We start from the raw sequence: 27,638 nt of genomic DNA, 5'->3' as shown, positions 1-27,638 counted from the left end.
AAAAATCTAACCTTTAACAGAAATGCCAACCATTCCAAGTTTGAGAGGTTTTGTTTCAATAAAAATGTTAAAAAGCAATGAAAACATTTTTCTTTAACTTAGTACGGAAAATTAGTAGTAAGTCTGTAGTTAAAAGAATGCAAGTCACCATGCTATAGAAATTATGTCACCATCTATTTCTTTAGAAAAATTTGACAACAGTAGCCTTTTTCCTTTTGTCTGATTGCCACGGTAGGAAGTGGAGGTTGGGGGCAGAAAACAACTCTGTGATGTGTGAGATAAAATGATAGCGGCAGCTCCCAGGAACTTTCAAACTACTGAATGAACACAGATTAGGGGTCAGGGCAGCTGACATGTGCTCATACAATATTCATTTGTGAATCAGTCTCACCTTTTAATGCACCAATTCAAACAAAAGAACTTGGTATTAAATATGTATTTCATTAATTCAGGTCCAATTATCAAATAAGTTTGTAACTACAGACAGATTTTTATTCACATGTATTACCCACTACCAGAGTCTGAGGCTCATCTATATATAAACAATGAAACAAGCATGCATATCCATGGTTAATTGAAGAGTCAAATAAAGAATGCTTCAGAGCTTCACTAGCTAATGGAGGTTAGTCTGTGTAACATAGTTTAGTTTAGAAACAAAACTTTTACTTTTCAGAAATAGATACTGTTACAAAGTGGAAACTTCAGAAGCCCAATAGCAAATTTAGTGTTTCAGCAAAAGAAGTTCCTTGCAAAGTCAGTTAACTGTATTAAAAGTTACGCAAATCCAAGAATGTGCTTGTACTTTTTTATATATAAAAAGTGACAATGCAAGATCTGATTTTCAGTGATCTTCATACATTTTCAAAGTCCATGGTTGAATCCATATATTCTTCCCTTAAGCTATTATTTGAACTGACACATGCTTATACTTCTAAGATTTGTATCAAGTCATTCACAGGTCTACCAGTGCTGCCTATTTTTAAAGATCTACGCTGGTATGCGGGTTGCAGCTTCCTCTTCTGCGTCAGCTCTGTTAGCATTTATTTCTGCCAGCGTTCGACCAAATCGAGTCCACTCATCACTGCGAGGAACGGCAATTTGCTGTTGACAGAGAGAACACTATTGAAACCTACTGATAAATAAAACCGGAGCTCATTTTGGACAGCACTGAAATAACGTTCAGCAGAGGTTCCGATAGAAAAGCTTACCTTCATTTAGTGTAACTTTTAAAAATAGTCTGAACGTTAAAAGCTTTAACTAATAAAAGCAGCAGAATGTGAGGATCCTGTAGTGAAGGATGGAATGACAGTATTACAAGCTGGCATGATACAATCATCTCCCATGTGAGAAACCGCCTCTGACGGGGAATGCTAATGTCATATCGTCATCCGTTCACTTAGCTGTGCACTACTGCAGTGCACATATTTGCAACAGCTTCCCTCTGAGAACAAAGTCAGGACTGCTTCACTGCAAAATTTTGAGTTTGGTACTTCTCAAACTATGGTCGGAATTCACATGTGCCACAGGGATAAACTCTCTACAAACTGAGCCACTGATTCTTTCATCTTATTTCACCAGCCTTACAGTAGTTTTTGCTTTTTGATTGGCTGACAGATAGATAGCACGCTAAAAAGTTACCCTAAAATACCTGAAATAATAGACAGAAAAAGGAAACATTAATTTGAAAATAAAAATTAAAGCTTATTCCTCTAATCACAGGGAAAAGGGTTAAAAGCAAGTTGCTAAATAAAAGTCGAAGGAACTTGAGTGTTTTGTAATGTAGACTGCAAAACACGTAGTAGACATACCTCTCCCACATCATATATAACTATTTGTCCCTCTGAATCACCGACAGCAATCTCTCTCCCAGAATGTGTCCATCTCACACGGTTCAGAGCCGGATTGCCCTCCACAGTAATGCTTGCAGTTGGCACCTGTATCCATTTAAAACACACAGCGAAAAACGCGTGAGGATTCCATAGCTTTTGACTGCAGAAGAGACCTAGTGCCTCAGAGCTGAATCAAAAGAAGTGCCCAGTGTTTCAACTGATGCAGACTACGTGGATCTCAAAGACTCTCAGTGGCCTCAAGCTATGACCAGTGACATTACCAAAACAACATGCCTTCCGTTCCTTGGCCAAAGTACAAACTCCTCACACCAAAAAGCACATCCGCGCTCTCATCAGATAGGAAGCGCAGACATGCATTCAGTCAGGGAGCAAGGAGGAGCCCCGGGATGTCAAGAAAGATTATGACAGAGGGCAGGGATGAAATCAGCTGCTTTGGCAAGTCAAATCCTGCCCAAAGGTGAGAACTGGGTAATTCCAATTTGAAGCCACAGGCTGGCACACCATCCTGTAAAACTGCTTGCTCCTCCGTATGTGGTTTTAAGAAGGTGGGTAATATAAGTGAGTATCTATCTGACAAGTTTTTCCTCTCACTTCCAACAAGTTTGAGTCTCGGAAAAGTTTTACACTATAATTAAGTTTATAACTCACCAGAAAATTCAAACATTCACTTCTTTAAGTTTAGAAACAAATCACAATTTCACTGCAGTGTTACTGTTGCAATAATAATATGGCAACAGGGACAACGGTGGTGTGTGGCTAACAGGGTTGTTCACACTGTTAAGCTGTAGGCTGCCAAGGCCATATTGGGGGACACGTCTATAATCACAGGGATCAGTGTTACCAAAGGACATTCTGCACTCCTGTTACAGGTAAAACAATTTAATTACCACTGAGTCATTTGCGTTACAACCCTGTAATCAAAAAATGGTATCTATTACGCAGAAACTACTGAAACTAGAGAATATTTAAGAACAGCAACCAAAATGGTATGGTGAACTCCTGACTGTTTTTTTCCTGAAGCGTACACTCTTCCAGCTGCATTTGACTTTAATCTGACTGCCTCACCTCAGTATCATTGTTGAGATTCCACAGATCAAGCCTGCCCATCCCATCCACACAGGCAAACAAAGCAGGGTGAGTTGGAGACCACATCACATCATAAACATAATCTGAGTTGTCTTCAAAGGAGTAGAGAGGTTTGTTATTCTGAAAAAAGCAAATGTAGCAATGCAATACCCAAACTCTGCACCTCAAAATTATAAAGCTAGGGAGTAAAACAAAATACAGAACTTAAACAGCGTAATCAGCAATAAGTTAAAAGCGATTCATATTTTGACTTACTTTTAAAAATGCCTCTGCAAAAAGAGGCCAGAAACTGATGATGTTATTAAAGGAATGCTTTACAAAGCATGCAGCCTTTTTGCCAATATTGTAAGAGATTGTAAATTTAATGCATTAAGAATCTTGTAGTTCAAGCCAATAATTCTGTGACAGCACCTCAGACTGTTACTGGGAGATTCTAACTCTGCTTCCTCTGCTTTGCACTCCCCAGAGCATCAAACTAACAGAGGAGGTGGTAATTCTGGCAATGGAATGACAGATACTGTTAGAGCCTCATGACATCAGTTCTGGTGTCATCCCTCAAGTCCTCCACAAAACTGAACAAAGCAAAACATTTGCCTTACACATAATAACTGATAACAAAGAGCAAAAGGAATGAACGAATGGATCAAAAGCATAAAATTATGTACAATCTGAAAGCAAAGTTTTATGTTGTTAACTATAGTTTTACTCATCAGCCGTCTCATCTTTGCAGGACTGCTGCTAGCAACCTAGAGTGCTTCACACAGTGTGACTTCACTGAAGTTTAAGTAGCTGACATTACAGCACCACCTGGTGACAAGGACTATGAAGAAAACCACTGAACTAACTATTTAAGTTACCTTAGTTGTCCAAAGCTTTACTGTCCAGTCAAAAGATGAGGTGACAAAAAGATGTGAGAAGTCTACAGGTCCAACTGCTGCATGGCAGTTGATACCTGTGATTGGTCCCTGGTGTCCTTCAAACATCTCACTGATTCCAGCTTTGCTGTTTTAGAATATATAACCAAGGTTAATTTTCCTGGAAACCATACATCTGCAGACAGATAGCACTGAAATGCAATTTCACTACAGCTGCAAGGAGGTTTTGCTGCTTTGTATGGACGGTACCCCACTGCAAAAGGCTGCTCACAACAGGATCACAGAGAAGCAGGCTTGAATATGGACCTTTCTCATTCAGGTACCAGCCCACACATTTAACTACGTTATTCTCCAAGCAATATCTAAGACTTCCGTTCATAAAAAGAAAAAAATCCAGTCTTCGGGAACGAGCATAAAACTCCCACTGACTTAAGAGAAGTTGCATGTACCTTATGAACACAGGGTTCAAACATAAACCAGTAACAATAGACCCTAACAGCCTCCTAACAGAAGCAATGAAAAAGAAGAGGGGAACAGATGGGAAGGATGTTACACAGAAGTGATACAATTTGGGGTATTTTGGAACCAAAAAGCTGTGCAGCAAGGATGATGTGTATTTGAGATGAAAACTGGACGCTCAATTATATTTAAGAAAGCAATTGATAAGATACAGTCAGACAATTTCAAAAGAGACTGAACCGCAGGAGAAAAGCTATCCAATTGAAGATTTGTGCGTGATGTTACTGTACAATTATCTACAGAACCAATATGAAGTTTGGAACATTCTGCTACTATTCAAATGAATAAAACTGCAGTGACCTACACTGCCCTCATCAACACAAACATCTCCTAGTCACTGAAGGCAGCATACTGCCAATTCAATATTCCAACTTCTGTTTTTAATTAAGCTCTTACTCAGGAAAAAGCGTGCACTGGAATTCACAAACAGCTATTTTGAACTCCTTCAAGTCAAAGGAGTAGATATGCACTATAAATAATTTCATGAGTGTAAGCATGCAAGGACTCATCCTTTCACTATTTTTATTTCCTTTGAATAACTCAATTTTGCATTCACCTGCCATGACGACATGCAGTATACACTGAGCCTTCTTCACTGCCAACAACAAAGTTGTTGACATCTCCAATAGGGAAGGACATGCAGGTAACAGCCACAGCCTTGGACTGTTTGTGAACCAGCTCCATGCTATCCTGTAATGAAAATAACAGCAACTTACTTAAAAAAATCTGAAACATTAACAACTACAAAGTCATTTTGTTTTCTTAACAGGAGTTTGGTTTTTTTAGATTTTATTTTACTTGTATAGAACTGGGCAGGAACAAGAAAGTTAGTTTTGTTAAAATTGTGTTCACCACTAACACAAGTGCACCAACAATACACAAAAGGATCAACAGACAGTATTTGATTCTACAGGTGGGGAAATGTTTTATCAAATACTTATCAAGCTACCTTAATTCTGTGTCAGGAAAATATTTATTAATGCTTTTTAGATGCATCAAAATATTTACAAAAGTATTTACAAAATATTCATCTGGAATAGATACTATACGTATCCAAAGTTATCTTACCTGTGGTTGGGAAAGCATGTCCAGACTCCAAGAGCATATTTTCCCATCAGTTGAGATACTGATCAAGTTATGAGCATTCTGGGTCCCAACAACATTTACACAGTACACTGGGTGCTAAGAAATGTAAAATACTATCAGAAAAAGGAACTTCCAAGGAACAACCAATTCCAGCATAATTAATACACAGTAAAATATACATCTTCAATATTTAACAAAGCATAAAAGATTGATCACAGGGTGGTAGGAAGAATACTCCCCTATAAAACTGATAACTGTTTTTCTGACACTTTGATAGTTACGAATAGCCTGGTTCTTCAGTGACAGCATTGGCAAAATATGGACAAGAACATTTAGGCATTATCAGTCAAGTGCACCATACAGAGTTTTCTAGAGGTTAAATAGATCTCAACAGGGAACAGTCCTTGAAGATCTTTCAAACCCTACCGTGTGAGCAGCAGCTGAAAGTGGCGTTCTCTGCACTGGGGTTCTCTTATTGCTGCGATTATCCCACAGCACTATTTGGCCTGAGTACGTGCCTCCAACCACCAGATTGGGATGAAATTTTGCAAACGTAGCTGACATCACTGCTGACTGAAAGGAAAACAAACAAACAAAAAAAACCCCAAGTGCAATACACAAAAAACCTGTAATTCAACACCACTATGTCTAAAACTGAAGAAAATTATACCACATATCAGAGTAAGTTCTTTGCCTAGATGTATTCAATACACTACTTCACTGCCCAATTACTTAAGGATTCACAACCCCTTTGTGAACCCCCGAGAGTCTTCTAGTTTTAATTAGTATTCATAAAATTACTCTTTCCTCCTTGCTTCTTTCATATATATACATTTGCATTCCTCCTAGCACAGTTTGTTAGCAAGGGAAGGGCCAGTAACACACAAGATTTTACTAATGTTTTGCTGCATTCTGTGGTCACTTTCTTAGAGACTGTACAAATCTATTTTGATACAATAAAGTTACTTTTGCAGTCTGGGCTTTGACAGTAATCTGACAACACAAGATTAAATTTTGATTCGACTACGTAATTTATCAGAATTACAGCATTTTGCAAATAAAGTGTCTACCTCAGGCTTGGCATAATGGAAGAGATTTGCCCGTTTTGATCTTTCAGAAAACTACTAGAAAAATCTCCATCTGCCTTTTCCTTGATGCATATGTTTCTAGTTTTCATCCTTGCTCCATCTCCTCAGGCCATTTCATTTCATTCAGTAAACTAAGCTCTGGTAGTATACAATCCAACTCAATCCCTTCACATACAAACCCTCTTTGTAGTTCGACCATTACACAAGAAGGTTTTTTCATTTTTAAATAAATTAAGAAAATGAGTTCTCAAACAAGACTGAATTCTGAACGCTGCCAGAAATCCTGAAACAGAATAATGAGACCTCTACCTATCAGCATCTGTTTGCAAGTATGCGTGGTTCAAGTGAACGCTAGCCCAATGAAATCATTATGTTGACAAACCTAAGGAAGGTACTTGTCCAAGTTCATCACCATAAAATCTTTAGCTTCCCGAGACACAATCATACCTGGCAGTGAAAGACATATTCTGGGGTAGTTTTCTTGTACTTCATATTCCATACAAGGGCCACCCCATCCGGCTCATGAGGTGCATCCTCATTGTTGTTGTAAGAGGCTACAAGTAACTCAGGGTACTGTACAACAAGTGAAGAAGACTCAAAGTAAGCCAGATGACTAGCTAGTGGTCCAGAAAATCCTAGAATCTTCGGGGGGTTTTGCCAAAATATGGTTAAAAAACCCCACCAAAACCCAAAAGCCACCTTACATCATACATAAATGGGAAATTTTCTGTTAAAACTGTATAAACAAACTGTTTAATAAACTGCAATTTAGCTCATGAAACAGCATTAATTAACATACATATTAGAGTCCTGTTTTGTCTTTCATAATGAGCTATTAAATATAGAAACCAGTACTTCTAAGTGAGCTTCGTTCAGCAAAGCTAACGGTTACCTCTACAAAGCAGACCAGGAACGAGAGAAGTACACCACAGACTCCTCCTCATAACACAGACCTTTTGCTGCTTTTCACAAAAGATTACCAGCTCTGTTTACTTTTCTCAACCTATGAGCATATTTAGAAATACAGCCTGTATCAGCTGTACTTAGAGAAGGGTCAAGCACACAGAACTAGAAGAATTTACAATGATAACTGTTGAATGCGAGCATTGTTTTTTACCTGAGATGACCAGTCCAAACAACTGACAACACGATGCTTTGACCAACGTTCATCAAAAAACTGCCTATTTAAGGACAGTTTTGCTCCCGCTTGAATCTCTCTACAAAAGCAAGTAGCAGATATTAATCTCAGATCACTTCTTCCATAACAAACATTGCTCATTCACAGTAAAGTATTAAACAATCACATTACCCTTCTTTGTCTTCTAAGTCTCTTCCACTGTAGTCAAAGAAAATGTTGATTTGCTCAGAAAGGGCTCTTTCAACAATCCTTGTGGAGTGATCAAAGAAACTCAAAAATTCTTCAGAATGCAAAATCTGTTGTTTTTCCTCTTCTGTAAGTTCATGAGGGGCAGCTGGAAAAGAATTATGCATACATTCTCTGGACTGCCTACTTTCACCAATTCTTTCCAAGAAAGGAAAATGGAGTACTTATCACAATGCTGGAAAATTTATTTCCTAACATCCACAGATTTAAAATAACATCTTTGCATTTTATATTTTGCTAGCTGATAAAATGTAAATCAAATTAATTTCAACTTAATGGAAAGAAAAGAAGTTAAGAATTTATTGCTGCCTTTCTTTACAGCACACTCAAAACATCTTGAGGTGAACTGTACCTTCCTCCTCCTCTTCTTTTTTTAACATTTTTTCTTCCTCAGGTTCAACTAGCGGTTTTGGTGCAACCACATCATCTTCATCTTCCTCATCTAAGGAGAAACATTATGGTGAGGCTGTCAATGTTCTTAAAGAGGAACAGTAACATTCCACACGAATCTCAAATAAACTGATGTAAAATGGTACAATTTATCTTAAAATGGTTATATTTGTCTAATGTAGTCCCCAGGATAACATTATCTCAAACCAAAAGATCACTGGAATGCTGTCTACACCTGGATTTTAGTTGCACTGAATTATGTGTCATTTCAGTTTATACAACTACATAAGACGTTGTAAAGAATCCAAAGTGGAAATCTCTCTTGCAAGCATTTATGACTCTGTACAAAACCGTGTGGTGGATGCACGTTCTGCGTAACACACTGACACATTAATACTGCAGAGCAAAGAAAAATCAAATGTCTAAAATAGTCTACAGAGCAGCTGCTTACTGGTGATCTGAAACCATCAGAGTCTAATGGGTCTCCACATGGCATGTAGATAGCTTACATTAGCTTTCAGGTTGCTATTCTGAGAGGCAAATTTTGCTAAAGATAATAGCAGAGAGATTACATTTTTTTCTGTCATTCTAAATGCAAGTCTCATTATCTGTATCATGTTTGGCAATGAGAACTTTACAGCAAAATGTGTTTTCCCTAATTGCAATGAGAACATAAAATGTTAATGTTCAGGAATACTGACAAGGTTTACAGCACTTTCTGCATTTTATCCCTCGAATACTGTAAACCAGAAAATAACTTTAAATTACTTAGTGTTGTAGAATACGCATTTCCTGGCTTTTCTTCATCTGCTTTCTAGAATAAGCTTCTGAAAAGACTATTTTTATTGGTTAAACAGCTATGTCACCTGTTTATAAGGGAATGGCAGCAGAAGCCTGCTGCATGCCTCATCACAAATAATGAGACAGCATTCAACAAGGACTAGGCTTGGTTTTTGCAGCCATCTCCCTGACCCATGTTCAAAGTTATCTAACAACAACAACAAAAAAAAGCCACATGCACGGACACAAACCAGAAAAAAAAAAAAGGGGGTATGTGTGTGTGGACAAGGGATGGGAACCAGCTGCCAAGCCACAGTCCCAGCAGCCAGGCCAGCTGACTAGATAGCAACAAGCAGATGGTACTGCTAGGATTGTCTCTCTGCTACGAGGTGGCAATGGGATGGCACAACATTTTTCTGCCTGACTGCTTCCAATCATGTCTTTCCCCAATGGCAAGCCTGTGCAATTACCAGCACTCCAGGAGGTCTACAGACAAGCCTTTACCCTGCAAACAAAATACAGCTTGTAGGCCATACCAGCTGCCAAACCACACACACAGTGATAGGTTTAAAGAGGTCTGAAAATCTTTCTAACTCCATAGTATAGGCAATAAAAATATAACTGTACCTGCAGGAAAGAAAGCTTTAAATGACACTGTATAATGCACACAATAATACAAACTCCAACTTAATCAAAATGATAATGACGTATGCCAATCGTACATTACTTGAAATTGAGCGATTTTTACGTTCTGACAAGTTTACAGAACTACGATAAATGCCATGAATGATTTCAATATATGCTCATACTTTTGAACCAAATGGTGAAGGTTAAAATCTTTCCTTTCAAGGGCCTCAATCAGCCACAAAGGAAAACAGTAATCACTGTCTTTTCAGCCAGCCCAACCGCATTTGTCAGCCCTTTCTCCGTCAATGCAGCCAGAGCAATCAACCTGCCAAACATTCAGAATGGAAAAACAATCTGAAAATACAGGGTATAATGCACCTGCCAGTGAAAATGGCCATTTCAAGAAAAGCTAGTGATCTCAGTGACCCTGCTGAGGAGGCGGTGGTGCAAAGGGGAAAGAACGCGTAAAAGAATTCTTAGTGATCTCCACTCTCTTGCACATTGACACTTCCTTACAAAGCATGCCAATTACAGCTTTTGTGCTACTTAAAAAAAAATGAAAGCTTTTTTGGGCAAAATAATCATGCAGAGAAACAGAAAGACACTGCTCCTTTTTAGATGGATTCACATGTACAGCAGACTAGTAATCTGAAAACTGTATAACTTGTAGCAACTCTAAAGAATGAAATTCTTAATGTCAAATCACTATAGGTGTGATCACTGATTAATTAAAAAATGTAATATGAGTTAACACACACGATTTTGAGAATAACAAACACAGGATCCCCTATCCATATTACAGCGACTTGGATAAAAATTCCCCTCTTGTGTGCCCTGCCAATCAATCTTGAAGATTTAAATGATGCCTTCAAATTTAAAAATCCGGTTTTGGGTCACCCTGGATATGTTATTCTGGCTTTGAACGTCCCAAATTAGAAATTTCAGCCCAACCCCCCATTAGTCATACTACACTGATTCTAAGTACCATTTTCAGTGACAGGAGTCAAACTCCTGTCAGATGCAGACGGTCAACCCCTTAGTGCTAAGTGACCTTCTAATCTACATATTTTATTCAGGAGATCATATAGTTGATTGCTCCTGCCTTTTAATGTCTGAAACATAAATGGCATATATTATACAGTGCTCTGAATTCCTTCATAGTACTTTCACTGCATACAGCCAGCAGATATTACTGCATTTAAATGCAGGATACAGCACTTATTTTAATATTCTCAAAGTAACAGACTTGAAATGGAACATATCATCTCACTGTGATTTATCTGTAACTACATAAATCTAAAATCATCTCCCTAAAGATAAGTCATAGACAATCCTTCTCATTAAAGGATCTGGAGGAAAAAAAACCTCAAACAAAAAAATCCCCCACAACACAAACCAAGAAAAGTCCACATATATAAGTTCTTGATCTCATTACCCAAAACAAGAATGCTTTCCCACAGAAGTTTACAATCAAAAAAAGGCAGCATGAAGCTGCTGGGACAACAAAAGAGATAACAAAATTTTGTTTTAATTACTTCTCCTGTCTCTCTTTTGTCTTCAAGTTATTAAATAACAGGCCAGGTGCTGGTATTTGCAAGGAGTTGCCATAACAATAACATATTACCCAGCAAACATTGAAAGATTGGACATACCATTACCGAAAAAGTTCCACATCTAGTAAGTCCAGAACCAATGATACAGTGGTGTACTGCATTTATTTTAAGTCAGCTATGTAAATTTGGAAACCTTAAAGACACTGCCTAACTTCCTCCTCCTGATTCATTACTGACTGTACCTGCTGACTTTTCATGCCACTTCAGCTGTCTTTATATCAAATACAATTCTGCATGGAAAAACAGCCTACTAAGACTTAGAAAAGTCACAGAGCCATGAAGACAGGAAATGGGACTCTATGTCACATCAGCATATTGATGAATATTCATTATAATATGCCAAGAGATTAACTCCATGTTATTTCTGAAAGGCAAGCAGGGGATCTAAGGTTACAAACCGAGCAGTAAAGATTGCATAAAAATAGCAGTTACTTTAATAGAGACAAATTTCTCATCAATGAATGCTAAAAACATTTAATGAACCACTGAATTTTTACTTTGAGTTAACATCAGAACTGTGATGTATTTTGGCAAGACAGAAAGAAAAGCACTGCTGTAAATTAGTCTGCACCTAGCAATAACAATATAGAGTGAAGTTCTAGCTGTCTGAGTAATCTGTTGCTGCAGAGTAGGTTAATCAAAGTTAAATCATCTGTGAAATGGGTGGCTTTTGTTAACTGAATGTCTTCATATCAAGTTTTCCGATCTGTATTGCACTCTACATTTAAGGCAAGTAGAGAATAATACATGAATATAAGGGCCCATTATTTCTTTTCAAAATATTAAAATGTAAAAATGCTACATTCACTGTATCAGCATCCAAGAAGCCATTCCTATACACCAAATTGCTTAAAGTCATAAAGGACAAAAATGTTTAATATTTTCATCCTGTGTCTTGGAGACTTTACCAGACAGTAATTCCTCAAAGAGTGGAGCTAATGCTCCACTAATACAGTGTGCATACTAATGCTCCAGCTATTACTGTGTGCGGTTAGTTGTGACTGCAGCAGCACAAAACAACATTAGCCCAGGAAAAGCCTTAATTTTGACAGCGGAGCAGAATCATATTCCCCACACACCTGTCTTTCTTCAGATTAACTACTTCAAGGACTCATATTTATTGGTCATACTGGTGACTAATTTATTTCCATGCAAATCCGAACAATATGTTAGCAAACCACAAAGGAAGAGATCAAACAGTATAGTAGAGAGCAGCGTAGCAAGTACAGATAGGAAAAAAATTTAGCACCAATGATTACAGCACTCTGAACGGTGGGCGACATGGAGCCTGCAGAACATTAAGATATATACCAGAGTTCACACGTGAATTGCATCTCTGTTGCTGAAAACTGCTTCTGTTGCCTGCTAGAAAGAAATGCGAGTGTGAAGAGAACACAATTTCAAATGTGTTCAATCTGAAAATCTGCTGCCTGAAAGAGCATGCCAAATAGAGACTAAGTAACAGCCCTAATAACCAGATGAACCACAAGACGTTCACCAAAATTGGACAATGATGAAAGCACACAGCAGTGTTACACAGCATCACGATAAGTGAGAAATGGATTTCGATAATCGAAAAGGGGACGGCAGAACAAGGATGCTGGGGAATAGAGCAGCATAAACATGGGATGTTCACGTTATGATGGTGACAAAAGTTAAAGTGTAGTAATGGCACAGAGATGTAGATGCATAGGCTTATTAGTTATGAAGTAAGAACAGCGCTGAGGATGGCACAGCACTTCCCAAACCAAATTAAATTTACTTGGTCCCTGAACAAAAAAGATGGCCATCATTATTGCACCACAGAATGACAAAAATGAACAAACCAAAAAAAAGAAACCTAGGAAGAGGATATACCAAAAGAAAAAAAACAACAGAAAAGGCACATTGTCTCTGCTATACTGCTTAGAACAGTGAAGCATTTCATTATTTCATTTTGTTTCTTTTACTTACTAAATACAGCTGCTACAGGAACAGTAGGGTTAGAAGACTAAGGCTATTGAAAATTCTGGAGAAATAGAATATGAATAAAAGGAAAAAAGTACTGAAGACAGATATGTGTCAGTATTTTCATGAGAGCACGTTTGAGAGCACTAAGATTGCCACCCCTGACATTTCTAACTGTGTTTCTCTTCTGTATCTTTAGACACTTACTTGTATAATGGGACCTTGAGAAAAGAGCAGGTGTGGATTGCACCCATCACACAAAAAGCCCATAAAACAAGTATTGCAGATTCTAAGTTTACTTCGGAGATGGATATCTTCCTATAAGGAACTTATAAACATGTTTCACAGTTAATTAATGGGGAAATTTAATATTCCATACTGTTCAGGATACAGTGAATGACTTCCTGTGGCAAAATACTTTGTGTTCTGAAGATGACTCAATCGCTAATCAGAGTAAAATTGATTTCTAGAAGACATCCTGATTTAACTGTTTTACAATATTGTAAAAAGAATCAATATTCCTAAGACAGGCAGTTTCTCAAATACTTTGAGGTCCTAATAAATCAACATATTAGTACTGCAATAAAATAACGGAAGTTGTGAGAAGTGTTAGCACACTAAGTGCCTCCATCGCCTAAGGAAGCTGCCTTAATTCAAAATTAAGGGCTGGTCACTGCCAAAGAGAAAGACAAATCTATCTCCCATTTCGGTCACATTCTTGGTCTAGCATCTAGGGCTGCATGCAAACTGGTCATTCCTTCAGTACAAACAGAGAGGATCACTGTCTCAAAACAGCTGCATTGAGAAGAGAAGCCTCCTATCTGCAAGACAGTGTGGTGAGGAGTTACTTCGTATTTGAATATTGTCTGGGATGGTGCAACATGTCAGTGCTATATAGAAGCACGAACGTAAAGGCTTACTCTACCTCTTTAATTATGGGATTTTTTTTTTTTTTTTGATTTCTCAACTATTGAACGCAGTCTTTTCTATCAACTTCTGAAATGAGTGACTTTTGCATTTTAAAACTCCAGGTGAAAGATACTCATTGTTTAAATTTAACTGTTTGTTCTACTGAATCCAAAATAGTCATCTCCAAAGGCCAACTTTAAGTTGAGGACATGAAATCTCCCTTATGTAAAACACTAATTTTATTTGTGTTGCCATAAGTATTTCCATGACAATTAGGAACTGTTTTAGCTTAACACCGGTTTTCTCCTACTTCCTACCTGTCTCACCAGACAGACTAGTTGTAGCTTGGACATTTATCAGTTCAGGTTACAATATAACTACACAACCACTCCACAGAAATAGCACCATTTATTTTTGTCTCTGAGGGTTTTGTCTGCTTGTTTTGTTTGTTTTTGGATTTGGCTGGGGATTTGGTTTTGTTTTGTTTGTTTGTTTTGTTTTTTTCAAAATCAGTGTTAGCACAATTCGACATACAGGACAAGTGAACCTAAACCTGCAGACTGACTGCACAGCATATCTAATAAACCTGCTTCTATTTTCCTATGTTCAAAAGCACAGGTCCAATAGTATTTTTAAATCTTGAGATATGATAACTACTTTGTTTTATAAGAAAGCATGAACACTGGAGCTAACCTAGTTGAGAAGCAACTTGTTGCTGTACAAGGGAACTACTGAAGATTACGTATATGTGCAAATGCACTTGTAAGCTCAACTTCCAAGTGTACTTTGTAAGATTATCTTTAGATTACAGTATACTAAAACAAATAAAAAACATATGAAAAATAAGAATGCATCTCATTGATTCTCGTTTCTATCTAATTTTAGTTTATCTATGTGCACTCTGAAAATTCAGCATATTGCTTTTGTCAATTGTTTTGAAGACTTCAAAATTTTCTTCCCATAATGAAAATCTCTCATCTAGTAGCTCTTTTGGAGGCAATACAATTTTTTTTTTAACTGAAGATCTATTTCAGATGTTATCATGAATCTGGAACATAGAGCTTAATTATGAATGTATTTAGGCAGTCTTAAGACAGACCTTAAAAAGATTCTCAACACTGAAATGATGAAAAATCATGTTTACGTGACTTTTGTGAAGAACACATACATAAAACAATGATGATGACCCTCAAGAAAACTGTGTTAGTTTAAGGTGGAATGGATCAGGAGACACCTGTATTGAGAGAGCTTTCTGGTAAATGCAGAAGTACAGATGACACATCTTTCCAGCTACACTACAGTAAACCTCAACTACAGCCTAACCACTAAGTGTGAAACTATGATCATACAATCCCAGGCAATTACCACTGACAGCAGGCAGCAGAAGCAAAAACTCTTCAAGCACACGAACTATGAACTAAGCCTTCAGATTCCATGAACCTGACAGAGGGGAGAAAAAAAAAAACCTGAAGGATTAGAGAAAGGAAAAGGTAAAGGCATGGGGGAAAATGAAAGCAGGAAAACCAAAATGCCTGTCTGCGCAGGGATACAAATAAAATGCAGAATGGAAGCTAAATGCAGTTAGAGAAAAAAGCATATCCTCTGTTATTCTGGCACACTGCATTATAAAGTTTGAAAGGTCTGGTTTGTCTTCTGAACACACACTGATGCCTCATACTGGATACCCAGAGATTAGAAGGTAAGAAACTTCTCAGCACAAAGTATTGCTCAAACCAGAACACCTGCCCTCCACCCCCCACCCAAATAGCTTACAGCGTAATTTGCATCTAGTTAACCTTGCCAAAGTTACTTCAGGACACAGACAAGAGCAGCATGCTGACACAGACTGGGGCAACAGCAACAACTTTGCATTGCTTGTGTTACACTTTACACTCTAGCTCATCTGTACTACATTTTCAAGTAAAAGATACAGTTTCTGGAAACACCAGTGTAAGATTTCAGCTGCGAATTCTCTTCATGTTTTAAAAAGTGCTTTTATCTCCTTGAATAAACACCCAGAAGTTCATGTACTAAAGAGCAGAAAAATGCAAAATTATGAATTTAGAATTAGATCCTAAAATTGCTAGCAAAGAACACATACTCAGAGTCAATCATATTAAACAACTCAGATTTTGTTGTGGAACTACATACAAGCCACGTCAGGGTTAGTATTTTCATTTGCAGGTAAATTCAAGTGTTTCAACATTCAGAACCAAATTTATTATTCAACTGTGATTTCTTTGTAAGAATTTCTTTTCTGAAAAGCAATTTCTGAGAACAGAAACTGTGTGCATTAATAAAGAAATCAGTTCCTTCTTTTAAAACTCAGTGTGTAAGCTCAGGTATAAAAATCCAAATTCTTAAAAAGTTGGGAGGTTTAATTGCTAAGTTTGTTATAAAGATACACAGCCTTCAAGTAATTTGTGTGTTGATTCTTAAATGTCCGAAGATATACCCCACTTTTATTTATCAGTTGTCAGATAATTAAGCAACTCAGTATCTGATCTGAACAGTTACTAGGAGTGAGAAAATACCATGTATTAGTAATAAGGGTAATGTTAGACAAAATGCAGAATGACAGTAACACTCTTAAGCAAGATCTATATGAATTTAGTAATAGAATTTATATCAATTATCTCACAAATCAATCTTCATTTTACCTTGTTAAGTTTCAAGATCAGAAGTGCTGGTTCTAATTCAGTCAGTCATCATTATTATAATAAAACAAAAGAAAAGTAACTTCAGTAGTAAGAAGTTAACCATTCACCTTCCTTTGGTTGAGTCATAACAGGTGTTTGCGTCTCCTTTGTATACGTAACAATTTCTCGAGGAGGAAAGTCAACTTGTGTAATTTTGGCCATTCCAAGTTTAACGGGTCCACGTCTAAATAAAATTAATAGAGAAATCAGAAAAAATATTTATCAATTACTTCATATTTTGCCTAGAATAATACCTCAAGTCATTGTGTCACAGCACTGCTTAGTCAAACTTAAATCCAGTGGAAACTAAGCTCTGAAAATATCACATGATTACGGCTAATATTTTATTATCATTTGTATTTTAAATCAGTAGCTATTGATACATCTGTAACAAAAAGAAAGATGTGCAAATATATCTATATGGATTAAAGGATGTAATTTTAAATTTTTGCTTTGTGCTTGACTAGGATACTGCTGTATTTATGACACATCCCTACTTTCAGTGGAACAGATCTGCTCACATGAGTCATGTTTGTACAGCAATAGTTCTAGGATTTTAAAGGTTAAAAAACAGCTTAGTTATTCTGAAGGAAAAAGCATTTCCTACTCCTTTTAACTTCACTGCCCTTTTTGCCTACTGCTAAGACACTTCTTAGAATGCAGAACTGCAAGTCACATCTGAAACTCACACACTGACAAGTTACTTATGCATAATGTGTTACTCCAGAATACGATACCTCTGAGCTCTCCAACTTTACGTTATGGAAGATCCTACAAATGCAGATACAGCTAGTATCAAACTACAATGCAGAATGTACTTCCAAAAACCACGCAACATTAATTCAGACATTGTAACTTGCTATAAAAGTTAATTCACTACGTACCATAGTAATACCGCAATGATCCAAAACCAATTTACTTATATAAAATTTAGTTTCTTATTATCCACCTCTCTCCTAAGATAAAAGCGAGAGAAAAAGCCTAAGTCCTTTTGAAAGGTTTTGGTGGGTAGGATCATACTAAAACCCATACTGTGCTATAAGAAGTGCTTATAATGAGCTACAGCTTTTATAAAGATATTTGTAAGAAAAGATGAGAGTCACTCTGTTTATAAACACAGTTATTCTAAGCTGTTTATATAAAGAAGTGACTTTTTAAAGTTTACATTTTGCCAAGGGAAGACTCAAAGAAAAACACAAATAAGTAAGTTTTGTTATTAGAAATAAGCATCTTAGGTATATTAAATAATATAAAAATGTCCCAGTGCAAGCAAACTGCACTAAAACTAAGGATGATGAATTTCTGTCACTTACAGAACAGTCTCTTATCAACAATGTGAAGACTTAAAGAAAAAATAAGCTCTTATTCTTATTATCCATAAGTACATGAAAGAGGGAATATAAGAAATCTATGCAATACCCCAGATCGGAATCAGAGTGGAGCTGAAGAACTGATGGATCAGTATCCCAATGCAGCGTCCTGATACCCCAGGTTGAACAATCATGCAGCATTAGCAAAAAAGGCCAGAGATTAGTGAAGCAAATACACACTATGAAATGCTAGAGTTACAGTAAGCTTATAGTTATTTCATTGTTCACAAGAAACAAATCAAGGTACCATCAGTTAAGGGAATTCAGCAAACATTCAGTGCAATAATACATGCAGTATATACAAAAGTTAAAAAGCAAACAGAATTCAGAGCTATTAGAAAAGAATTAAATTATTTTAAAGATTGAAGTTAAAGATCTACAAATAAACATCGCCTTTGAGAGGCAAATAAAAATATTTGAAATACCAACAAGAACCATTAAAAACTTCAAATTCCTTTTCAAATCTGTTCAAATTTGTCCATGTCTTATAAAGACAGATTTATTAACGTAATGCAGTCTTGCCCAAAGCAATAAATATGTGGAGGAAACTGTCATATTGGTATAGGAAATGAGTCAACACATAAGCCTTCTGGCAGAGGGGCAAAACTTCATTTCCACTGGGACAGAGAACTGCTAGGATTTCCAAGATGTGACACTGCAGTAATTATGGGTTAAGCACTGCCTTGGGCTTGTAAGTGTCATCTGATTTAGAGCCAACTCCTTTTAAGATATTTCAGCCTCTTAGAAATAGCGGGCTTTATATTAATAGCACATCTCAAAGTCATGTGGAATAATGAACAGAATAGATCCATTTCAAGTCACTTTAGCCAAAGAAATATGAAGGGGAAAATAAATCTTCTCTCCATTTTTAGTCTTCATCTCTTCTCCACAGCTTTTCATTTAGTCTACTGCCTGCTATCGGGCTTAGGTAGAACTTTAAAACAAGAGAGATTAAGAGCTAAAAATGGATGTTTTTTTCTGAAGTTCTTAGATACTACTTTTTTTATCATGTTTTATAATAAATAAAAAAATAAAGAATGTAACATTTTACTACAGTAAGTCAATAAAAAGCAATTTTTCGCTTTCATCCCCTACATGGTAATGTTCTTATAAACCAGGTACAGGATTCCTAAACATAAAGATGATCTTGAAAATGTACAGGCAATGTCATAAAAGTTCATAAGTACATGTATGTAATGCACTACCTTGTTCTTGTAGAAAGATGCATCAGAATAATAATTAATTATAGTTTAATTAAGAATTACAAATCCACTGTGTTCATATTTAGCCAATTATTCTACATAACTGCTATTGCATCCACTGCAATAGCTTAATACCTAACTCTCTAAAACCTTTCCATATCTTTTGTGCATCAGAAAACATACCATTTTACCATATAGTTAATTAAGTATACTTATTCTTCAGGTCTCTGCTGTTCTTCTTGACCAAACAGGTTTAAGCATTGAGTTTAATTTGGTGCCTGAGACTTCAAGCTGGTTATTATTCATATGTTGTTGAATCATGCATTAAAAAAAAAAAAAAGAAAAAACCAACCCAGAACACCATTAGCCCAACCTTCATGTTGCTTCTGCAAAGGATGACCTTTCTACAGATCCAAATGATGCATTACCACAATACTTGTCAAACATTTTCTCAACTTCTTCAATCCAATTTTAAAGGAACTTAGGGAAGAGGCAAATTAAATTAGGCTCCAAATTTAAAAGATTCCAACTTTAGTGCCTGCATAGGACCTAGCTCCTACTGAAGTTGCTTCCCTGTTTTTAAAGCATCCTCTTAACAATTGCTTCAGTGGTACCAGGGATAGTCTGCTTTTTAAAATAGTTCAAGTCAACAAGCAGTACAGAATACACAGTTAAAACTTTTTCAAAGATATTCTTTCAACACAGGGTAACATTCTGAGACAAAATTCCCCTACCATGTAATGGTGTAAAATACTCCTCCTTTTGCTTTCCAGATGTTTGTTCTGCTGTAAGTTAAATGAATTTATCTACAAGCTTCAGTAACAGAAATTTCTGTTCTTCCACATATGAATTTCTCTGCAACCAGGCATATTCCTAACACTTCCTATATCTCTAAGAAGTATTTTCTGCATTTAAACTAATTCTGTGAAGCATCCACCTAACCTAAGAGTAAACCACCTTGTTAATTTCCAGTCTTGAACTTTTAACTGATGGAAAGAGAGAAAGAACAGTATCACACTGGGAAAACCCTTTACTGATGAAAATAAAGCAAGACAGATGGAAATAAGAGAAGGACACAGTCTGAACACTGCTCTACTTATTACTAAATAAGTAAAGTTAATTACAAGATTCAGCATTGTGGAGGAGAAAAGTATAAAATAACAAAGAAGATCTTCTTCCAAAAGTATAGTTGCAGCATGACCAGAGAACAAGCGGCCACAGACCAGAAAAGGGTTTGTTTTAAGATTATCAAGCAGAGTAGAACAGCTTGGGCTTTCTAACACATCTCATGTTGATATGAAAGTCACCTGTAAAATGCCAGGTATAAGGCTAAGAGATACCACACGGTCCAACTTTCTGCATTAGCTTTCAGGTTCAAGCATGTGTGTACATTAGTCACGCGGAACAAACCTGCACTGATACACTGGGATGTAGAGATCTCTTTACTGGGGTAGGGGAAGATCGTTATCTGGTAGTTGGAGAATCAGCAAGGGGACTGTAACAGTGACTCTATATCGCTTTCCATTTAGCTACACTACAAACCTCCGAGACCACAATCTGTTCATGCTGCCACATCAGGGAAATTCTCAAGAGACATTTAAAGTTTGCGGATGCACGAAGCTATAGAGGCTTAGGATACGAGTTTTCTCAAGGCATCGTAAGAAAACATAAGCATACAACATTATGTTACTATGACCGAAGAACATACCATCAGGGAGCACAGTACACCTATGAGTTGGAGATAAATTCAGTTCACAACAATTTCAATTACAGATAAATGGCCTACACATATTGTTTCATACTGAGTTAAAATTATGTATGAAAGAATTTTTTTAAAGTAATCATTAAATAATTCTTTTTCTCCTAGACAGTGAATTAAAATATAAAATGACAAATTAACAAGCCATAATTACAGATTTCAAATAATTTAAAATTTGTTTGTTAGTTAAGGAAAATTATATTTGTTCTTCATTAACACGTTGGTGAACTTCAAATGCGTAGTGACTAAGCTACGCACAAGATCGCACCTGGGCACTGTTAAAATAAGAGAGAGAGAGTTTGGGTTCATATCTGTTGCCTGATGTATTCTGTTTTAACTTCGTGGTTGCTGCTTAGAAATAGGCACCTTGTACCCTTTGTTCAGGTCAATTAAACCTAGAATATTTTTGTATTAAGACTGTATAGTTACGCATGCACAATCCACACACATACAGGTCATTACTGCAGTCTTTTAAAAGGTGTTTCAAAGCCATGTAAGTATTCACTCTTTCTCCAAAACAACTACTAATAGGAAGCACAAAACTGACAATAACTGCTTTAGTAACTGTGCTTTAACTAAACTTCATCCACAATGCATGTGGGGTAAATTTTAAGTACATGAATTTAATTTTCTGAGAAAATAAAAGTTACCAAAAATAATTAGGCAAATACTGCTCTTATTCAGACCATCCACGGGAAACAGAAGCAATACCCTTTGGAAGTAGTGTTTCCCACTTTCACCTACATATTGCTATTTCGAACTTTCAGTTTAACAAAAATATTTCTGATTCTCTTTAGAGGCGCATTTCTCAAACTGTCACACACAAATTGGTCAAAGATGTGGCAAGTATTGGACCTGAAAAAAGAATATGGCTGTACAAATATGGTGTTATGTATTGGTCTTACGAGAGAAATTGTTAGTGCTGTAGTTGCGTTACAGAGATGGCTGCAAAGTAAAATGACAAGAAATACTATTCCGAGTAAGAGAAAAACCAACCACCCAACCAAAAACAAGAAGCAAGGCTAAGTTTGTAGACAGTGTCTTTTATCAGACCAACTAGAATAGAGGAAAACAAGAAATAGCCTATCATCTATATACATTCTCCTTTGGAAAAAGCTGGGAAGAGCCCAGAAGTTGGACTTTTTCCATTTTCTATTGTCTTAAGACATTCATGCTTACAAGAACATTACCAGAAGACATTCAGACTTATTTTACTTTAAACTTGGAAGTTTAAACAACTCTACATTAATGTTGGCAATTTCAAATTAGGTAATTTGAAGTAATTAACCTTGACTTCTTCTAAAGCTTAATCGTTCAGAATACAAGTATTAAGCAAAGGAATACGAGAACGGAAGTGACATACCTAGATCCAACAGCACCATCGCCAGAGTCCTGGCTTCCAGCCTCACTTGGCGTACTCACAGATTTGGAAGACGGAGAGGTAGGAGGAGGGACTAAATAGTGAAACAGACAGGTATCCGCTGTTACTACTCGCAGAGGTTGCACAGCTTAGGATGTTTTCAAATTAATTTAACATGAAGTATTAAAAAAAAAAGAAGTGATGGCAAACAAAAAATACATGGATGAAAATGAACAGTAGAAAGAGAGGGGAAAAGACAATGTTAACAATTCATGCTGGACTTTCATGCAGTTGTTTGGCATTTATGCATTTGGAGCATACAAAAAGACATGGAGGGAAAGACGTTTAAGAGAAAATGAATTGAAAAATGTTTTTAAACTGAACTTCTGATAAGTGATGGCATCAATTTTCAAAGGATAATTTCCACTAAATCATGCTGCTTAAACATAAAAGGAAGATAGTCGTTAATACAGCTTTGACATCAGTTTTTCTTAAATATTCTTATATATTGAACGTATGTAACTGGTAATTTTGTTTCAAAATATATAATCACTGAAGTGTGGACTAGAAGAAATTGCTCTATCATATATCATACTGTTATTTTTATTTTAGTTTGAATCAAATCAACATAAATTGAGTGTATTAAAATGAAGTTTCTAGATGGGGGGGATTTCTGTGTTTTTTCTTTTTAGTTGACAAACAATCTAATACTGTTATATTAGAACTTTTTCTTAAAAGTCAGTTAATTTTCAAACATGTAGATGAAGATTGCAATTACTGTTTAAAAATCAACGTCTTTATTGGAACTTACACATAACAGTGAACAGTATCATGCAATCCCATAAAAAACACAAAGCTATTTTGATTTTTTTTTCAACTTTTGTTTCTAGAAACAGTCAAACTCATTATTTAATTACGCAAGATTTATGCTTAAGAATCAGCGTGTGTGTGTAATGTCCTTATATGCTTCATTTTCAATCAAGATGTAAAACATTCACAGAACACACTCACTCTCCAGCACCCCCTGAAAAGAACCTTTAACGAAGTGAACCTAAGTTATGTATCCACTCTGTCACTGGTCCAGCAAAGGAGAATTCTAAAAATGTTGCAGATCTAAATTAAGAAAATTTCCTCAAATCACAAGTGTATTGTGAATTCTGAAGAATGCTTCTAGGCTTCTGGCTGACAAAAATTCTACCCTAAATTCACAAAATCAGTCAATACTTCATTTTACTAAAAATTACTTCCTCTATAGAGGAGACTTTCACATAGGTCTAGTCTCATACATACAGACACTTAGACTTTATACAAGTATCTACATAAATATGAGTGTATATATATATATTCTTCAACTCACCATCACCATCTACTGAACAATTTATACTAACAGAAATGCCCACTGGCCTTTATATTCCTCCGTTATTTTTGCGCGTTGTAAGAAACAATGTCTTGATGTCACCCTTTCTTAACTGAAGAGGTGACATTAAAAAACATCTTGTTACCACTTTAAAAAAGTTAGTCAGCTCTAGCTAACAGTAAGCACTGCCAAGAAAACCCAGTAGCTCAGTGTTGATGCTACAGTGCCCTCTTGTGGGGCTAACTCTTCAAGAAAGCCCTCCTATTAGGTGAAACCTGTTTAAAGACCAACATCCTTACAAGAAAGCCAAGCAAAACGTCACCTACCCAACAGAGAGTGAAACTAGAACACCTTCTTCAGCTATAACACCTTCAAACCTTCTGTTTTGGTTCACTAACTTATGGCTTCTTATATAAGAAGTATGGTGGATATCAAAAGCATGCTTACATTAAGGTCCTCTCCCATGAGAAATCTACCTTTCTGGCAGTTAACAGAACAGGAATTGCCTTAGGAATCTTTAATACAATTTCCTATGAAAAAATCTGATCTCAAGCTATCCACCCACACCGACAATGCAAGGTCAAGCTATCTGCACGTTAAGTGTCAGTTTGCTTCAGTCCAGGCATACTGTCACACTTTGCCCGTACCCAGTCAGCAGACAGACCCTGTGCCTCAGGGATGCTACTGCGAGGTTAGTGAGTAGGGTGTTTTAGCTCAGTTGAGGATCCAGATCAGATCTGGGCATTTTGAAAGGGAACAGAACGAATTCCTTGCGATTCTGTGTATGTTGAAGGGTGGGGCTAAGTAGACGCCCAATGGAATTAACACTTGAAGGGGTATGCCCTGGTCTTACACAGCAGCACCTCAAAGAGCTTTTCACAAACAGCAAGTCTAAATCAATGCAATGACTTGCTTCGAGGACTGACTATTCTGTGGTTTTCCAATTCCCTCTCTCAGCTTTAATAAAACGACAACTGCATGCATTTCTGCAAGACTCTCATCAGCTGACTTAGCAAAGCCTCACACAAGAAAGTGTTCAAGTCCTAATCAGCCTGCCAAACAAAATCTCTAGTACATAAGAACTGATGGCTTAAATTGCTGTATGCTAGTGCTACCATAGCTCAAATGCAGTCTCTAAACTCTGAGAACAGTTCAAACTACCAAAAAGGGCTCTGTGGCTGTTGGAATGGGAGCAGCTATAATGGTGTTTACTCCAAATTCACTTTTGAACACTTGAAGACTATGTAAAACCAATTATGACAATATACTAGATATATAGATTTACTAGATCCATAACAAATTATCATTATTTTTTATTTGCAAACCCACTTGAAATAGATTCTCAGTGTTGAGCCAAACTGAAAAATAAGTTTTAAACTCCCTTAGGTTTCAGAGCTAGTGACAAAAAGTGGAGTTATCATCCTCTTTGCTTTCATCTTCCAGAGAAATGTGGCTATGTAAAGGCAAAAAGCAACAACCTAATGCTAACCTGTGCTAACCCAAGACTAGCACAAATATGAATCATCATCCTTGGTAGTTAAATTTTATATTTAGCCTTGCTGTTACTCCAAGGTCAGTTCACATATATGAGATAAGGAAAATTATGGTGTAAAAGATGCAGAAAAGAAACAAGCCAACTCTGCACAAAAATACCAGAATTAAAAGGTGGCATTATGAAAAAGAAAGGAAAAATAAAAGACAGAAGAATAATGTGCAGGTGAAACAAGAAAAAAACCATATAAATATCATATATTTTTGTATTTTAACTAAAGGATTCCATTTAATCCACCAAGTGTAAAAGATACGTTTTACAAAATAGTTCTAGTAATACATATCACTTGACATTTATAACAGAGATCATGTAGAAGATCGTGAAAAGCCAGATATGTAGGCGTCAAAAAGTAGTTGCCAGAGAATTTCCATGCTAGTTCTGTAAAAGAACAAATAAAAAAACCACTACCACCACCACCAAAAAACCCACAACCCTCCAAAACAACCAAATCCACCACCCCCTAAAAAAAAACAGAACAAACCATCTCCAAACATTTATCTCAAACTAATATTAACATTCCTACCAACAGGAGACTCAGGTGTCAACCCCATGCTCTGAAGTAATGCTTCAGCTTCTCTTCTCTTCTTTTCAAGATCAGATTCTTCTTGTACAGGAAGAACATCTTTCTTCTGATCAGTCTAAAAAATAATGCCGTAATTATGTTACACTATTTAACAGGTATTAAAAACTGTTTCACTTATTTTTTTAGATTGCATAGGTTCTTTTATGCTGCTGAAACCTAATCCTATAGGTTAGATATTTGACTCGAGTAATTCTGATGTTTTTTTCTGTACTTAAGTAAACAACAGTCAGGAATCACAGGATTTTGGAGCTTTAGCACTGTCTTTAAAAGACATATATAACCTGCAAAAAGTGTATTAATTTGTCTAAATGACTGATGCTTCATCAGATCACGAATACATTCTTTACACTGATGTTAAGCACAGTAAAATGTCATGATTAAAGAAAATCGTATCCTATATCTGCATATAAAAGTATTTTAAAGTCACAGTCATAATGTTCTGGTTTTGAAATGACAAAAACTGTGTCAAAAAACCACTATAGGGTTAGAATGAGAGAAAGAGAGAGCTCTCTTTGGTAAAGAAAGTATTAGGACACTTGGCTAGCCAGAGCACATGCTAAAGTGTGCAGCAATTAACAAAATATGCGTAAGATGTAAAAGTGGTGTCTGAGTATGCGTGTACTTCGAGCAATTTTTTTTAAACAAAAGCATCAACAAGCTGTTTAGTGAGAAAGTTTTCTTTTGGACCTTAAGAATTCACAAAAAAATATAAAGTCTTAATAAATTTTGCAGTAACTTCAAGTTTACAGGTCATTTCAGTGGTTTAAGTTGTGTAATTATCTGCTTGATTTCATGAACAAAAAGACCAAAAATTACACCCCCATCCAATAATTTACAAATAATGCAAGCTCTACTGCAAAAGATGCTGAAGACTCCATATCTTTCCACACTCATTTCACTGCTCACTCAACTACAGAAATATAATTTACAGCTTAAGGTGTTCCCAACTCAGTCACTGACAAGGGAGTATTTTTGTAAATATAAACTGATGATACAAGCCTTGAGAGTTGCTCTGATTTTAAAATTCAGGCTAAAGAAGAGTCAAAGATCAGAATAATGTAGCACATTATTTGTACAATAATAACACTGACAGAGAATTCATACGGATGTCCTTGGAACTGCACTTTGGAAATGAGTTCTCTAAATAACACCACCACAACCAGTTAAGCAGAGCTTTTGTGCAGCGCTTCACACTGATTTTATTAATGATGTTCCATGCACACAAGTAGTTTTAGAAACCTAAATTTTATGCAAGTATATAATTAAAAAAAACCCCATTAAAATCTAACTTACCATATGGATAATTCTGAAGAAAACAGTAAGTGTTTACCCTTATCAGAAAATTAAAGTGTTACATTTGCATCAGCATTCAATCATTAAATAGACACTCCCTGAATAACACGTAGCAAATGACTAAGTGAATCTACCCTTGAATTTTGGGCAAGTTACATATGCAGTCAAATTTCTAGAAGAAAATTATTTCTTACTTCTTTTTTCTTTCTTTCTTCCTCCTTTCTTTTCTTCTCCTCTCTAATTTGAGCTAGTCGTTGCTTCTTGCGCTCCAACTCCGCCTTTAGTTCACTTTTGTCAGACATGGCTGAA

The 27,638-nt window shown here is 36.3% G+C and overlaps 1 protein-coding gene across 5 annotated transcripts; it reads right to left on the bottom strand.

The window, feature by feature from the left end:
- Positions 1 to 357: 357 nt before the first annotated feature.
- LOC104492285 (cytoplasmic dynein 1 intermediate chain 2) lies at positions 358 to 27,638 on the bottom strand. Of its 5 annotated transcripts, none has more exons than XM_010134817.1 (16): positions 27,524 to 27,631; positions 25,977 to 26,091; positions 22,548 to 22,692; positions 18,273 to 18,332; positions 16,922 to 17,037; positions 8,241 to 8,330; positions 7,814 to 7,976; positions 7,622 to 7,721; positions 6,952 to 7,077; positions 5,843 to 5,989; positions 5,399 to 5,512; positions 4,887 to 5,020; positions 3,794 to 3,938; positions 2,916 to 3,056; positions 1,809 to 1,934; positions 649 to 1,101 (listed from the first exon to the last, which is right to left on the bottom strand). In XM_010134817.1, exons 1-16 carry the CDS (start codon positions 27,629 to 27,631, stop codon positions 988 to 990), a joined length of 1,944 nt encoding a protein of 647 aa, XP_010133119.1. In that variant the 3' UTR covers positions 649 to 987. The 5 variants fall into 5 exon arrangements, with proteins under 5 accessions (XP_010133123.1, XP_010133119.1, XP_010133120.1 ...); XM_010134818.1 differs by having other exon boundaries at positions 22,548 to 22,671; XM_010134819.1 differs by having other exon boundaries at positions 22,548 to 22,638.

Source organism: Buceros rhinoceros, unplaced genomic scaffold (genome assembly GCF_000710305.1).
Source record: "Buceros rhinoceros silvestris isolate BGI_N320 unplaced genomic scaffold, ASM71030v1 scaffold35774, whole genome shotgun sequence".
Taxonomy (NCBI): domain Eukaryota; kingdom Metazoa; phylum Chordata; class Aves; order Bucerotiformes; family Bucerotidae; genus Buceros; species Buceros rhinoceros.
Note: the sequence above shows the minus strand (reverse complement) of the source record. Positions and strands in the feature narration are given on the sequence as shown.

Bases quoted from the DNA above. Each gene is read 5' to 3' on its own strand.
- LOC104492285 (XM_010134817.1), bottom strand. From the start codon at position 27,631: ATGTCTGACAAAAGTGAACTAAAGGCGGAGTTGGAGCGCAAGAAGCAA. The intron at 26,092-27,523 runs GTAAGAAATAAT...ATTATTTTTTAG, and splicing joins AAGAAAGAAAGAAAAAAGAA to ACTGATCAGAAGAAAGATGT. The intron at 7,977-8,240 runs GTACAGTTCACC...ATTCTTTTCCAG, and splicing joins AAAAGAAGAGGAGGAGGAAG to CTGCCCCTCATGAACTTACA.